General features: G+C 43.8%; 1 protein-coding gene across 2 annotated transcripts in view; it reads right to left on the bottom strand.

Moving 5' to 3' along the window:
• Positions 1-5,529: 5,529 nt before the first annotated feature.
• The window catches only part of b4galt2 (UDP-Gal:betaGlcNAc beta 1,4- galactosyltransferase, polypeptide 2), a 207,017-nt gene continuing 199,132 nt past the window's right edge, over positions 5,530-13,414 (bottom strand). Inside the window, exons 7-8 of one of the 2 annotated variants that reach the window (XM_066681712.1) lie at positions 10,932-11,089; positions 5,530-5,776 (exon numbers count right to left, since the gene is read on the bottom strand). In XM_066681712.1, coding sequence (XP_066537809.1) covers positions 10,939-11,089 — 151 coding nt within the window. In that variant the 3' untranslated portion in view covers positions 5,530-5,776; positions 10,932-10,938. Of the gene's footprint in view, positions 11,090-13,414 lie in introns of both variants that reach the window. The other variant, XM_066681709.1, reaches the window with a different exon arrangement.

Here is a 13,414-nt window from a genome sequence, read left to right as displayed (position 1 = left end):
GGACTTCAGTGACCCTGCTGCCTGTCCTGGTTTGGCCCACATTTGATAGGCACTAACCCCTGCACACTGGGGCCTACTGTTTTGGAGACACTCTGACCATCACTGTGTGGCCCTTGTAAAGTGGCTCAGACCCTTACACTTTCCCATTTCTCGTTTACTTTAAGTTGTAAGTTAAGACCTAACTGTTTATTTGATGTGTAATACCCACCCCCCTCCACAGGGGTCAGTGTAAATTATCAATCTGATCATCAATGTTACGCACTTCACTTGACAGTGGTTTTAATGGTTCACCAGTACATTGTGTCAAAACCTCAAGATGAAACGATTTAAAATATGTTTTACATGAACTGACATCGAACGCTAGCAGTTTTTTGTGAGACACAAGGTTTTGTACCAACAGCATATATTTTTTAACCCAGTAATCTATTCACTCTTTGTATTGAAAGTATAAATCCTCTTTGAATTAAAAATAAAAACTGTATGTATTTTTATAAGTACACAATTAAACTTCATCTGGGTAAAGCTGTGTGTTCTCTGGTCGTTTTCAATGCTGTACTGGACCGATACGTCACCTGATGGAGTCTAATCAGAGAAACTGAGACAGCAGTGATACTAGATGTTTTAAACCCTTGGACTAAGTATAGTCCACCGACCAAAAACATCCAGCCGACAGCGTCCTGTGTCACTGATGAAGGACTAGAGGACGAGCGACACACACTGTGCAGCGACAGATGAGCTACTGTCTCTGACTCTACATCTACAAGGTGGACCAACGAGGGAGGAGTGTCTCACAGAGTGGACAGAGAATTCACTGAGCTTCTGAGAGTGACCCATTCTTTCACAAATGTTTGTAGACGCAGTCTGCATGCATAAGTGCTTGATTTTATTCACTTATGGCCATGGAAGTGATTGGAACACATGAATTCAATATTTTGGATGGATGAGGGAGTACTTTGGCAATATAATTTACAGGTGCTGTTCATAAAATTAGAATATCATGAAAAAAGTTTCCAAAAAGGACTGGACTGCTGCTGAGTGGTCCACAGTAATGTTCTCTGAAGAAAGTAAATTTTGCATCAAGGTCCCAGAGTCTGGAAAAAGATGAGAGGCACAGGATCCACGTTGATTGAGGTCCAGTATAAAGTTTCCACAGTCAGTGATGGTCTGGGGTGCCATGTCATCTGCTGGTGTTGGTCCACTGTGTTTTCTGAGGTCCAAGGTCAGCGCAGCCGTCTACTAGGGGGTTTTAGAGCACTTCATGCTTCCTGCTGCTGACCAGCTTTATGGAGATGCAGATTTCATTTTCCAACAGGACTTGGCACCTGCACACAGTGACAAAGCTACCAGTACCTGGTTTAAGGACCATGGTCTCCCTGTTCTTATTTGGTCAGCAAACTCATCTGACTCAAACATCATAGAAAATCTATAGGGTATTGTGAAGAGAAAGATGCAATACACCAGACCCAACAATGCAGAAGAGTTGAAGGCCACTAACAGAGCAACCTGGGCTCTCATATAACACCTGAGCAGTGCCACAGACTGATCAACTCCATACCACACTGCAGTAATTCAGACAAAAGGAGCCCCAACTAAGTATTGAGTGCTGTACATCCTCATACTTTTCAGTTGACCAGCGTTTCTAAAAATCATTTTTTGTATTGGTCTTAAGTAATATTCTACTTTTCTGAGATACTGAATTTGAGGTTTTCGTTAGTTGTCAGTTATAATCATCAAATTAAAATAAATAAACACTTGAAATATATCAGTCTGTGTGTAATGAATGAGTATAATACACACATTTCACTTTTTGAATGGAATTACTGAATTAAATCAACTTTTCATGATATTCTAATTTTATGACCAGCACCTGTGTGTGGGCTGAACACTAAAATATAACGTCGACGATTCTAAGAAATAGTTGATCTCTCGTTTGTTTACATTCAGTAGCTCCACATCTTTTAAGGTGGAACAGTATGTTTGAGGGGAAAAAAAAACGTGGCTGAAGTCTAACTTTGTACGTTTTTATTCACTGTTTGAATTACCACAGAAACTAATTTGTAACTCATGTTGTTTAATTTTGTAGCACTTTCTCTCTGTGTTTACTTTCATGCGTTTAGAAATCTCCAATTTGGTATCAGTGGTGTTTTTAGACTGTGGGAGGAAACCGGAGCACCCGGAGGAAACCCAGGCGGACACGGGGAGAACACACCAACTCCTCACAGACAGGCCCCTGGAGCTGTGTGACTGCGACACTACCTGCTGTTCCACCGTGCCGCCCTAATCCATTTATTAATTTTAATTAATTAGTTTAATTAGAGATAATTTCCTCAAGCCAAGTTCTGGAACATCATGTTTAACTTTCCTTATGATCAGTATCCTGTATACTTTAGAAGTCATATCAACTTTTTCGTAGTTTACAACAACTGAATGTAAAATCAAATTACAGTTACAGATCTACTGGCATCGTATTAGGTGGCCATTGACAGTTTATGATGTTTCAATCACAGAAGTAGAAAGGATGGAAAGGTTGATATGGGAGAAGGGTACAGGAGTTAGCACTCACACGATTAGTTCAGGAATTTAAATCTGCAAAGGTGAGTCGTGAGATATTTTTGTCAGGATCAAAAGATGCAGTGATAAAAGCAGCAGTGCCAGTCACGATAACAGGAAGGAAGTGGAATCCAAAAGTGGCCGTGCAGGTAGCCAGGAGCTCATTAGAACTAAAGGATGTGATTGGCCAAGTACAATGTGGAAGAGCAGGCCTTGGGCCAAGTGATTCATGGAAAGCTTTTAGTAAGGCCACATCACCAGAAAGAAGGCACATGATGACTAGCTGTATTCAGGAGCAGAAGGAGGATGCACAGTGTGCAACAGCAGCGTCACAGGCAAAACAAAGCCAGTGGCTTTGATGGGAGAATCTAGAGACGCAGAAAAATTCCTGGCAAGAGCTGTGGGCGATTGGAGGCAAGTCATATTAAGTTTTTGCTAGGAGAAACTTATGATGTCCTTCCAACTCCACTAAATCTCAGACAGTGGGTAGGTGAAGCCTCTAGTTGTGGATTATGTACAGGGGTTGGCATGCGAAAGGGGGGATATTTTCGAGAAAGTGCACAGGCTACAAATATTGGTAGAGATGCAGTAGATGAAGCATTCTAAAGGAAGAATCTGAAGTATGCGGACTTGGCGGCTGAGGTGAGGGAATGCGGGTTGCAGACACATGTCAAACCAGTGGAGATAGGTGATTTGTAGCCAAATTGGCCACATCACACCAATGAGGGGAGGTGCCTGCCTGATGACCCCTGTGAAGAGCTAGTGATACAGTGGCTGGTTTGCGTACTCATGGGCTGGGATCAGTGAGTAGTTATTAAGGATAGTCGGTTTCTGATTGGATCATAAATGACCAGAGCAACCTTAGTGTTGAGGTGTAGGATTCTACAAAAATGTTGGTGGCTGCAGGTAAGAAGAGAGTGTGATGGGCCCTATGTGATGCTCTAATGGATTGGCATAGGATGTTTTACATCTTGTGTACGATTCTAATTATAATATTTCAACATGGAACCGTACAAAAACGGCTTGTATATTCATTTTCCATTTGAACACACTAAAATACAGAACCGAGAATTCATTATTGTTTCTTTCCTCGTTTCTGTCTCCAAAACAAATATATGTTTCATTATTTTTATTGGAAAGGCTGGCCGAGCTTAAAACAAATCCTTAATTTAAGAAGAAATTAATAATTTGGGTACTGTGTGTCCTGACTATGATTCAGTTTTCTGACAAAACAAATCTAAAGTCCCAGTCTGGATTTCAGATTGGTACCATTAAAAGTTATAAGGCATATGAGGGTCTACTTTGGAACAATTGCTCAGCTTTGATACACTCTGTAAACATAATGGCTCTTGGCAGCTTGTCACTTTTAACAAGTGCTACCTGAAATGATGTAGTGGCAGAACCACAGCAGCCTGAGACAAATTAAAATCTCAATCTCACACATTTTTCAACTCCCCCTCACACACCCCTACGGCACCATGCAAATGCCCACCCTCCAACAGCACTATTAAAAAGACCACCCTCCTACAGCACTATTCAAAAGACCACCCTCCTACAGAACTGTACAAAAGACCACCCTCCTACAGCACAGTGCAAAGGCCATCCTCCTACAGTGCCTCTCAAAAGACCACCCTCCTACAACACCATGCAAAAGACTACCCTCCTACAGCATCATGCAAAAGACCACCCTCCTACAACACCATGCCAAAGACCACCTTCCTATAACACAGTGCAAAAGACCACCCTCCTACAGCGCCTTTCAAAAGACCACCCTCCTACAGCACCATTCCAAAGAGTACCCTCCTACATCACTGTTCCAAAGACCACCCTTCTACAACACTGTGTCAAAGTCCACCCTCCTGCAGCACTGTGCAAAAGACCACCCTCCTACAGAACTGTCCCAAAGACCACCCTCCTGCAGCACTGTGCAAAAGACCACCCTCCTACAGCAACATGCCAAGGACCACCCTCCTACAGAACTATCCCAAAGACCACCCACTTACAGCACTGTGCCAAAGACCACCCTCCTGCAACACAGTGCAAAAGACCACCCTCCTACAACACTGTGTCAAAGTCCACCCTCCTGCAGCACTGTGCAAAAGACCACCCTCCTACAGAACTGTCCCAAAGACCACCCTCCTGCAGCACCGTGCAAAAGACCACCCTCCTGCAACACCATGCCAAAGACCACCCTCCTACAGAACTATCCCAAAGACTATCCTCCTCCAGCACTGTGCCAGAGACCACCCTCCTACAGCACCGTGCCAAAGACCACCCTCCTACAGAACTGTCCCAAAGACTACCCTCCTACAGCACTGTGCCAGAGATCACCCTCCTACATGCAAAAGACAACCCTATTACAGCACCGTACCAAAGACCACCCTCCTACAAAACTATCCCAAAAACTACCCTCCTACAGCACCGTGCAAAAGACAACCCCCCTACAGCACCATGTCTTTATTAATTGTCTGTAAGGGCTTATCCAATTCAGGGTCGCTGTGCGTCCAGAGCCTACCCGGAACATACCCTGAAGGGGGCACCAGACCTTGGCGAACATGCTTCTACACAATGCAAAAGACCACTCTCCTACAGCACCAGTCATCAATTAGAAGGACTTACCTTAAACATATGATATTTGTAGGTGTGAGGTTACAGACTGTAGCTCATTTGTTGCTGCACTTTTCATCTGCTTTTTCCCACCCTGTCCATCACTGTATAACACCACTGTAATGACCACCAAGAGGCTTGCAGGGGCCAGGCACCACTTTACACACAGGCACTGAATAATATATATGAACTAAACCTGGGGCTTGTTTCTAATAGAGGTCAGTGTGTGTCTCTTGACATTCACCTTAGTTTCTACACAGTTTCAAGGAGACTGTTGTTGTTTTTTTGCATCTGTTTTTATTGATTGTATACAAAAAAGTATGATATGACATAATGCATTCTATATATAAGATATAACATTTTTTTGTTTTGACATTCAATGTACAAAAAAACCCTAAATAGATACAGTGAGTCTTTAAAAAGCCCCTCTGGGCCGGGAGACCCGAGGCAGTCAGTAGTTTTGTTTCTTCTGCACGTCGTCCTGTAGCAGGTTTCAGCTTCAGCCCCTCGACCCCTCAGTCCCTCGCTCATACAGCTCTCAATCCAAAGCGAGATGGAGACAGCTTCAGGTGATGGACGGTGGAAGAATGCAGTGGAGATGAGGGGTGAGGCACATAGGCTAAAAGGGGATGGAGAACAGAGAGAGCGAGCGAGAGCTACACACAGTGTACTAGTACTTTGACCAGGAGGGCTCGCTGACCTCTGGAGATAAATAAATATTTGTATATATAAAGTTAATTCCAAAAAAAATGTGGGGAAATGCAACTTAATAATGAAAGCAGTGATTTGTAAGAAGAGTGTGATCTGCATTTAAATAAAAACATCACAACGATGTAATATTATGTTTTTTTTTTACTTAATAAGCATCAGGTTTTTGTAAATATTAATTCATTCTGAAAGTGCCGCTTGAAACATGACTCGAAAGTATTCTGAAACTCAATAAGCAGGTAGTCCAAAGGTTAAAAAGTGGGCATGGGGCCACAAAGTTGATCCCTTCAAATGGCAAGAAATTGGGGGCGGGGAGAGTGAAGGAACAGTACTGTCTCCTCCCTCAACATCCACGGCTGAAGTGTCCTTGAGCAACCTGACACCCAGCTGGTCCCTTGGTGCCTGGGATGGCACTCTCTCTCTATCTGTGTGTGTGTGTGTGTGTTACAGCTACAGGTGTGTTATATGGGGAGGTCAATTTTGCTTGTACTGCTGTGCAATGAGGATGAAATGTTTATTTACAAAACAAACTATAAAGTTTACAAAGAAGACTTGGATTAATAAAAATATAATAATCACTGCTTTGCATTTTTTTTTAAATTTGCATTTCACACACTCTCCCAACATATCAGGAACTAGTGTTTCTGTATCCCAACAAAAACCAGCAGCTGTTCCGCTCTGTGCTGTGCCTGTGCTTCAGCTGAGTGTATGGAGATGCTCCTGAAGTGGAGATTACACTGAGATTAAAGGAGGACTGATCTGTCGCTGCGTGACGAGCAGAGTTTAGCATTGTGCAACATCTGTAATGAGACTTGTGAGATTTTGATAGGATTTCTAGCGTTATAAAATGTGACAAATATGAAATAGGAGCAGTGCTACGTATTGGGAGGGGGTGGAACAGCTGATGAGCAAAAACAGAAAACCTTCAATGACCTTCTACATCAATTAGCCGTAGCATTAACATGACCTGATCGTTTCTACACACTGTCCATTTTATCAGCTCCACTGAACATACAGGTGCACGGTAGGACCCTCAGGACCCCCACAGAGCAGGTGTGATGTGGTGGTGGATCATTCTCAGCGCTGCAGTGACACTGACGTGGTGGTGGTGTGTTGGTGTGTATTGTGCTGGATCAGACACAGCAGTGCTGCTGGAGTTTTTAAACCCTGTGTCCACTCTCTGTCCACTCTGTGAGACACTCCTCCCTCGTTGGTCCACCTTGTAGATGTAGAGTCAGAGACAGTAGCTCATCTGTCGCTGCACAGTGTGTGTCGCTCGTCCTCTAGTCCTTCATCAGTGACACAGGACGCTTGATCATGTTGCACCAGCACAATACGCACTAACACCACCATCACACGTCACTGCAGCGCCGGGGGGGGTCCTGACCATTGCAGTGTAGAACTACAACATTATAGTCAGTGCAGCTGATCAAATGGACAGTGAGTGTAGAAACAAGGAGGTCATTTGAATGTGTCCAAACCTTTGTGGACATTACTTTTCATTACACTGAGCTGTAATGGGGAGAATAACGTCTGTGCCGTTGCTACTCTGGGCTCAGCACTGCAGAAACTGCACTACCCACCCCCTCTCCCCTCTGATTTCAGTACAGTGCTGTAGAACTGAATTACACTACAGGAGAGCCCCAGGAGCAAAACACTCACACCTTACCTAGTGTTCCTTTAACTGATCTCATCACTTCCCACTGTCAGATATGTACAATTTCACAGCAATCGGGGGAAAACAAACAGCACTTTTCAAAAGTGATTGGATCCAGGACTACGTCCCTCTGTTTACAACCCTAAAGAAGGCTGAGGATACTGAAAAATAAAAGCCAAATAAATAAATAAGATGATGCTCTATGGACCCATCTCAGAACTTGTCTGTCGTTGGGGTTGTGGGGGGTGGGTGGGTGTGGGGTAGTCAGTGGGGGAGTGTTTCCTGACCTCAGTAAAGCACTAGTGTTCCAAAATCTCTTAGAAAGCCCCCCAGGTCATTGGAGGTCTTAAAGCAGCAATGAGGACTTCTGGCTGCGCAGGTGTCCAACAAACTTTTGCCCAGATGTTCCTAATCGTTTCTATTGAGTGTGAGTTTAGAGAAGCACACTGAAATCATCCAGATGGAACTAATCACAGAATGACCTGAATTTCCAAACAGGCTGAAGGTCAGTGAGTGTTCAGAAATTCCTGACCATAATACACACGAGACACTGGTGTAACTGAATGCAGTCCGCTGATATAATGTTATAATGTTGTCCACTGCTATACCACTATATATATATATATTTACTCTTGGTTGTATATTAGCTGTCCTATATGTGATATGCACTATATTTGAAGTTGTCACAAGCTGTATGTCTACCACCTTTGCACCACTGTGTATTAGATATGATCTTTGTAGTACAGAACACCTGTTGAATGACAATAACATTATACTGCCTTTGAATATACTGCATGTAAGATGATAGATATGTCCACTAGAAATGTCCACCGTACTCTACAAGACAAGGCTTTTGAACCACATTGCATCTGTAAGGCCTTCTAGAAGGTGAGTTGATCCAAATTAATGCTTCTAGGTCTTTCCAGTGGAAGTGGAGCACACATGAAACAGGTAATGCACAAACAGAGAGGCAACACACACATGACAAGGCAAGGAGTCAAAGACAAGATCGAAAGGCGACAGGAAAGAAAGGACGGAATTTAAAAATAAAATGCAATCGCTTTTATGAAAAAGCTTTGTCAGGGTGGCCTTGGCCATCTGCTGTGACCACCTCCTCGAGGCTGAAATGGAGTGAACGGCATGAAGGGGGGGAAAAGATGAGCAAATCTCACTTAGCACACAAAACCCCACAAAAATATCCAGCATCCCTTCATCTTCTCGTTTAAAACAAAGTCTGAAGGCATCAGTTTGGTGTTCGTAGGCAGTAACTGAAAAGGAGGGCAATATGAGGTCAAACCAAACACACACTCGCAAAAGAAATCAAACAACCAGGAAAATACTGAGCTTCTGATACACTTGTACTTCCAGGGATTGATGATCAAAATCGTGCCCTGGAATGAGATCACATTCATGTTGTTAGCCAAACACTACCAGGGTTTGGACCCGACCCTCTTGGGCACTAGTCGAACAAAGTGAGTTCAAAAAATGATAGCAGGAGAGTTAAAACACCGTGAGGTCGATGTGAACAAATAAAATCAACAGCCTGGGATGGAAAGCCATGTTTGGAGTTGTGGAGAAGTGACCGTTGAGTGACCAAGCTATTCTGAGAATCATAAGATTTCAATTTTTTTTTTAAAGCCCAATTAGTTCTTCAATTTAGCCTTTGCCAATTCCACCAGTTAGCTAGATCTTCCCGTTCACATGATGCTACCAAGCTGGGATGGCTTCTCCCCTGTGTGAAGCTCTACCAATTGCTGGAGCTTGACAAGCTTGCAGGAGAACATTAATGGTGCTTTTCCATTGCATGGTACCTACGCTACTCTACTCGCTTTTTTGGGACATGGTTGCTTACTCATTATGTATTGCCGTGGTGTTGTTGTTGGCGTGTTGTTGTTGTTTGGGACTGAACACAGCCACGTCATCAGTTCAGGAAGATCAGTAGAGTTTGTTCCTTCCTTGTTGCAGCGTCCAGCTCTCGCTGGATTCTTTCGTCGGCCACTGATCCAAGGAGCGTTTGAACCTCTTCAAAAGACCACGGCGTCATTTTCGAACTGCCGTCGTGGGTCGGATAAAAACAAACGTGATCTCTGCTGCAGCTGGAGATTTTACAGATGGAGAGTTGGTGCTGGTCGTCTGCGTTGCGTGGCGCAGAGTGACGACTATCTCTGGACAATCAGCGCTCTGCAAGGTTTACACGGCACGGTTTAGTCCCTACTCGGCTCGCTCTGAACCACGAGAGAACAGCGACTAAACAAGAACCAGGACCAGAACAAAGTTTACAAAAAAATACAAGTAGAACCGAGTCGATTCTTGTAGGTACCATGCAGTATAAAAGCACCATAACTTCCCAGATCTGTTATGCTACATAAAGACCCCCAAGTTGGCTAGCATCGTGTTTATAGATGGGACAGAGAGAGGGCCATCCTTCCCACCCAGACAGCAAGGTCAGTTGTGCTCTCTAGGACTCCCAGCCTTGGACTACTTAAGCCTCACTGAAGATGAAACTTCAGATGATCTTGTGATGGGGTCAGTGCTTAGACAACTACAGGACACTATCGGGAGCCCCTATGGTTTATTTTTCCAAGCTAGAGTTCCTGGTATTCCCATTTCGCCAACAAAGAGCATCAGTACTTGGTTCCCCAGCAAAAAAGGCAGGAGTCTTGTATCTAAAGGAAGCTTAACCAGGGTCATTCTTCGGAGCAGGATCTCCAGTGTGTCTCTTCAGGACTGAGTGAAGTTCCCTGGTTAAAGTCATAAAGCAGGAACAATAGAAATCATACAAATTAAGAATCAAAATCGTGGGAAGTCCAAAGAGGAAACAAAAAAACCCACAAAGAACAGAGAGGTGATCCACAGAAGCCTTCATCAAGCACCGAATAAGCGACTTTATCAGATCCAGTGTCAGAGATATGAAGAGAAGGAAGTGGAGGCTGCAGTAGCGGAACGTACAAAAAAAAAAAGACATTCATTTTCTGCAATTTACAGTAGATTCCCATTGATTTACACCAAGTCAACAGGGCGCTGCTCTCTCCAGATTCAGTCTGAAGACCCTCATCTCCTCAAACTCAAAGTAGCAGCACTCCTCCTTGATACTGTGCCTGGAAAACACTGGTCAATAAGCGCCCTCCAGGTCTGAGGAGGATGTTTTGCATTGTCCATATTTGCTATGGCTTACTGTGCTCTGTGAGTGAGTCCTTTTAATGAAACATGATCTGCTTCTCCACAGAGTTTGAGTTTCAGATTCTAGAGACTTGTCTAGAGCTGCTGGGCCCTGTGTGTATTCCTGAGAGCTAACGTTTCAGCAAGTCAGTGCTGCAGTTAGAGGCAGAGGGCCAGGCCAGCATTGTAGATGTGTGTGTGTGTATGTGTGTGTGTGTGGGTGTGGATGTGTTTGTTGAGCTGGAGAAACCAGGTCTCTATCCTTTCATAGGTCTGGGTGGAGGTTTGCCAATCTCCACTGAGATGTTGGTGTAGAGCGGATACTTTTTAACAGACACCAGGCGGTAGTTCAGCGAGCTGATGCCGTCCTTCCTCATGGTGTTCTTCGTGTTCTGGATTTTGTTGAATCTGTGGAAAAGAAGAGGAAACAAGAGTAAACAAGAGTTCACTGCAAGTTCAGGTGCAAGCTCTGGCTGCAGCTTACATCATGGGATGCACTTGTAATCTGCAGAGTTCCTACTGTATTCACAACCCTTCAATAGAGTTATTTATAATGTCATTGAAAAACAGTAGCAAGCCAAAACACACAGCATGGTCAGACTTTTTTGGAAAGCTGGAATCAGATGAGTGAGCTGAGAATGTGTTTGGGACTAACTTGGTTTACAAGAAGCAGAGAATACAACCTGAACTTTGGAGGTGTGGCTACCGATGTCTTAGAAAATCTAAAAAGCAGTGGTCCAAGCATTGACCCCATCTTTGGGAGATTGTCAGTTCAACACCTGGTGGTGCCAGGAATCAGCCATCTGAGGCTGGGAGTCTAAAGAGAGTACCATAGGCTACACTCTCAGGTAGGTGAGATGGCCCCCTCCCCTTGTCACTAGAACAGGGGGCTGTCAGCTGATGTGATGGACGGGGCGGTTGGCGGTCTTCTATGGCACATTGGGCTGTCAGATGATGGTAATTACAAAAAGAGGAGGTTGTTGATGTCGTGTTTCAGAAAAAGCACAGGCTTGTCTCCCACTTTTAGTAGAACTGCCTGCTTTAGGAGAAGTTCACCTAAAAGCCAATGGTGTGCAACTGGAGATGAAGAATGGCTGCATGAAAAAGTGAGGTATAAAAACTTTAAAGAAAAGGGAATATATAAAATACAAAAAAGAGAACAGAATCTGAAACAAAAGAGAAATGGAGGAAATAATACACCCAAAAATGGTCTTAGTACAGGGGTTGCCTAGGGGGCGCTATTGTGTGTGTGTGTGTGTGGGGGGGGGGGGGGGGGGTGGCAACAACAAAGCAAAATAATACATACATAATACATATCACTTGTAACAACTCCATCATCAAAGAAGATTTGTGGCTTTATTTTGTTCTGTTCAGTAAGAAGTTGCTGTAGTGTATGAATTACAATATTTAAATAAAAAATACCTTCCAATGGAGGACAGAAATTAAAGATGTGTAAGTGTGTGTTGGAGTTGAGGAGCTTGAAAATATTCATCTACAAAAGTGAGGCACTGCAGAAAATGTTCCAGTTCAGGGTCACGGGGGTCCAGAGCCTACCTGGAATCATTGGGCGCAAGGCAGGAACACACCCTGGAGGGGGCGCCAGTCCTTCCAAACACCATCAATCACTGACTAATTAAAACAGTAAAGGAAGTTTCCTGTAGATGCTGTACCACCCTCAGCCAGCAGGTGGCAGAACTGGCAAAACAATAAAAGATCACTAGCTCCATCCTCAACATCTCCATCCAATCAGGCTTTCTCCTGCAGCCTCAGGTGGAAGTTCCTCTATTTCTGCTTTAGATGTGCAACTAAAACAAGGCATTTCCCTTGAACCAGTGGATTCATCTTCAAAGAGCAGCAGCAGCCATGGCTTGCACAATAGGTCTCTCTTATTAACTTGGACATCAAATGCGTCCAGGCCACGTTACCGTCCTCCAGCAGTGAACTTAGAGAATGAGAGAAGTCTCACGCCAGCACATTGAATGCAAATGAAATGAGCCACATGCCTAAGGCTTTTTCAGATAAAGAGAATAGAGAGAGACAGAGAGAGAGAGAGAGAGAGAGAGAGAGTCTAGTTTCAGTCTAATGGGAAGATATTTAAATGAAACAGACTCACTGAACACTGCAATACGTATGCATTAAGATCCATCAGCTGGCAACAACCTCTAAATGATCTCAGAGTGCAGATAACACTCCTCTTCAGCGAGGCCTGTCTTAATAACCCCTTCTGAAGACAAATGGATATTAAATACCAGTAAATGCCTTTGTCATGTGGCAGAAGCTTTGTGCTCTGGTGCAAATCTCTATGAGCTTCCAAACCCTGTTAAACGTCCTTATTAACATCGCCCGTCTCTAACGAAGTGGTCCTGTGAAGTAGACTTTAAACGGTTACCATTTTCACGGTAAACCACTGTGAAAATTCCTGACAGTGTGTGATACAGTTTTAATGTTATTTGCCTCAAGTTACAGCTTCAACCAAACTTAGGAACAGTCTCCAAGGTGCAGCTGTGCAGCATGTAATCTGGGTTTTTTTTTAATCATGGCACAGTGACAAAGCCAGGGTGCACAGCCCAATCTCACCTCCCAGTCCTGATTTCACTCTACAAGGATCCTCGAAACAAGGGGAGGTAAAATCAGGATTGGGATTGGGAGGTGAGATTGGGAACCACAACGAAGTGAGTGGAATGAAATGTAAGCTAATGAGCTAGCATACATTTTTATGCTCTTAATCACACA

Source organism: Hoplias malabaricus, chromosome 9, assembly GCF_029633855.1.
Source record: "Hoplias malabaricus isolate fHopMal1 chromosome 9, fHopMal1.hap1, whole genome shotgun sequence".
NCBI lineage: Eukaryota > Metazoa > Chordata > Actinopteri > Characiformes > Erythrinidae > Hoplias > Hoplias malabaricus.
The sequence above is the reverse complement of the archived record's forward strand: the minus strand, read 5'-3'. Positions and strand labels throughout refer to the sequence as shown.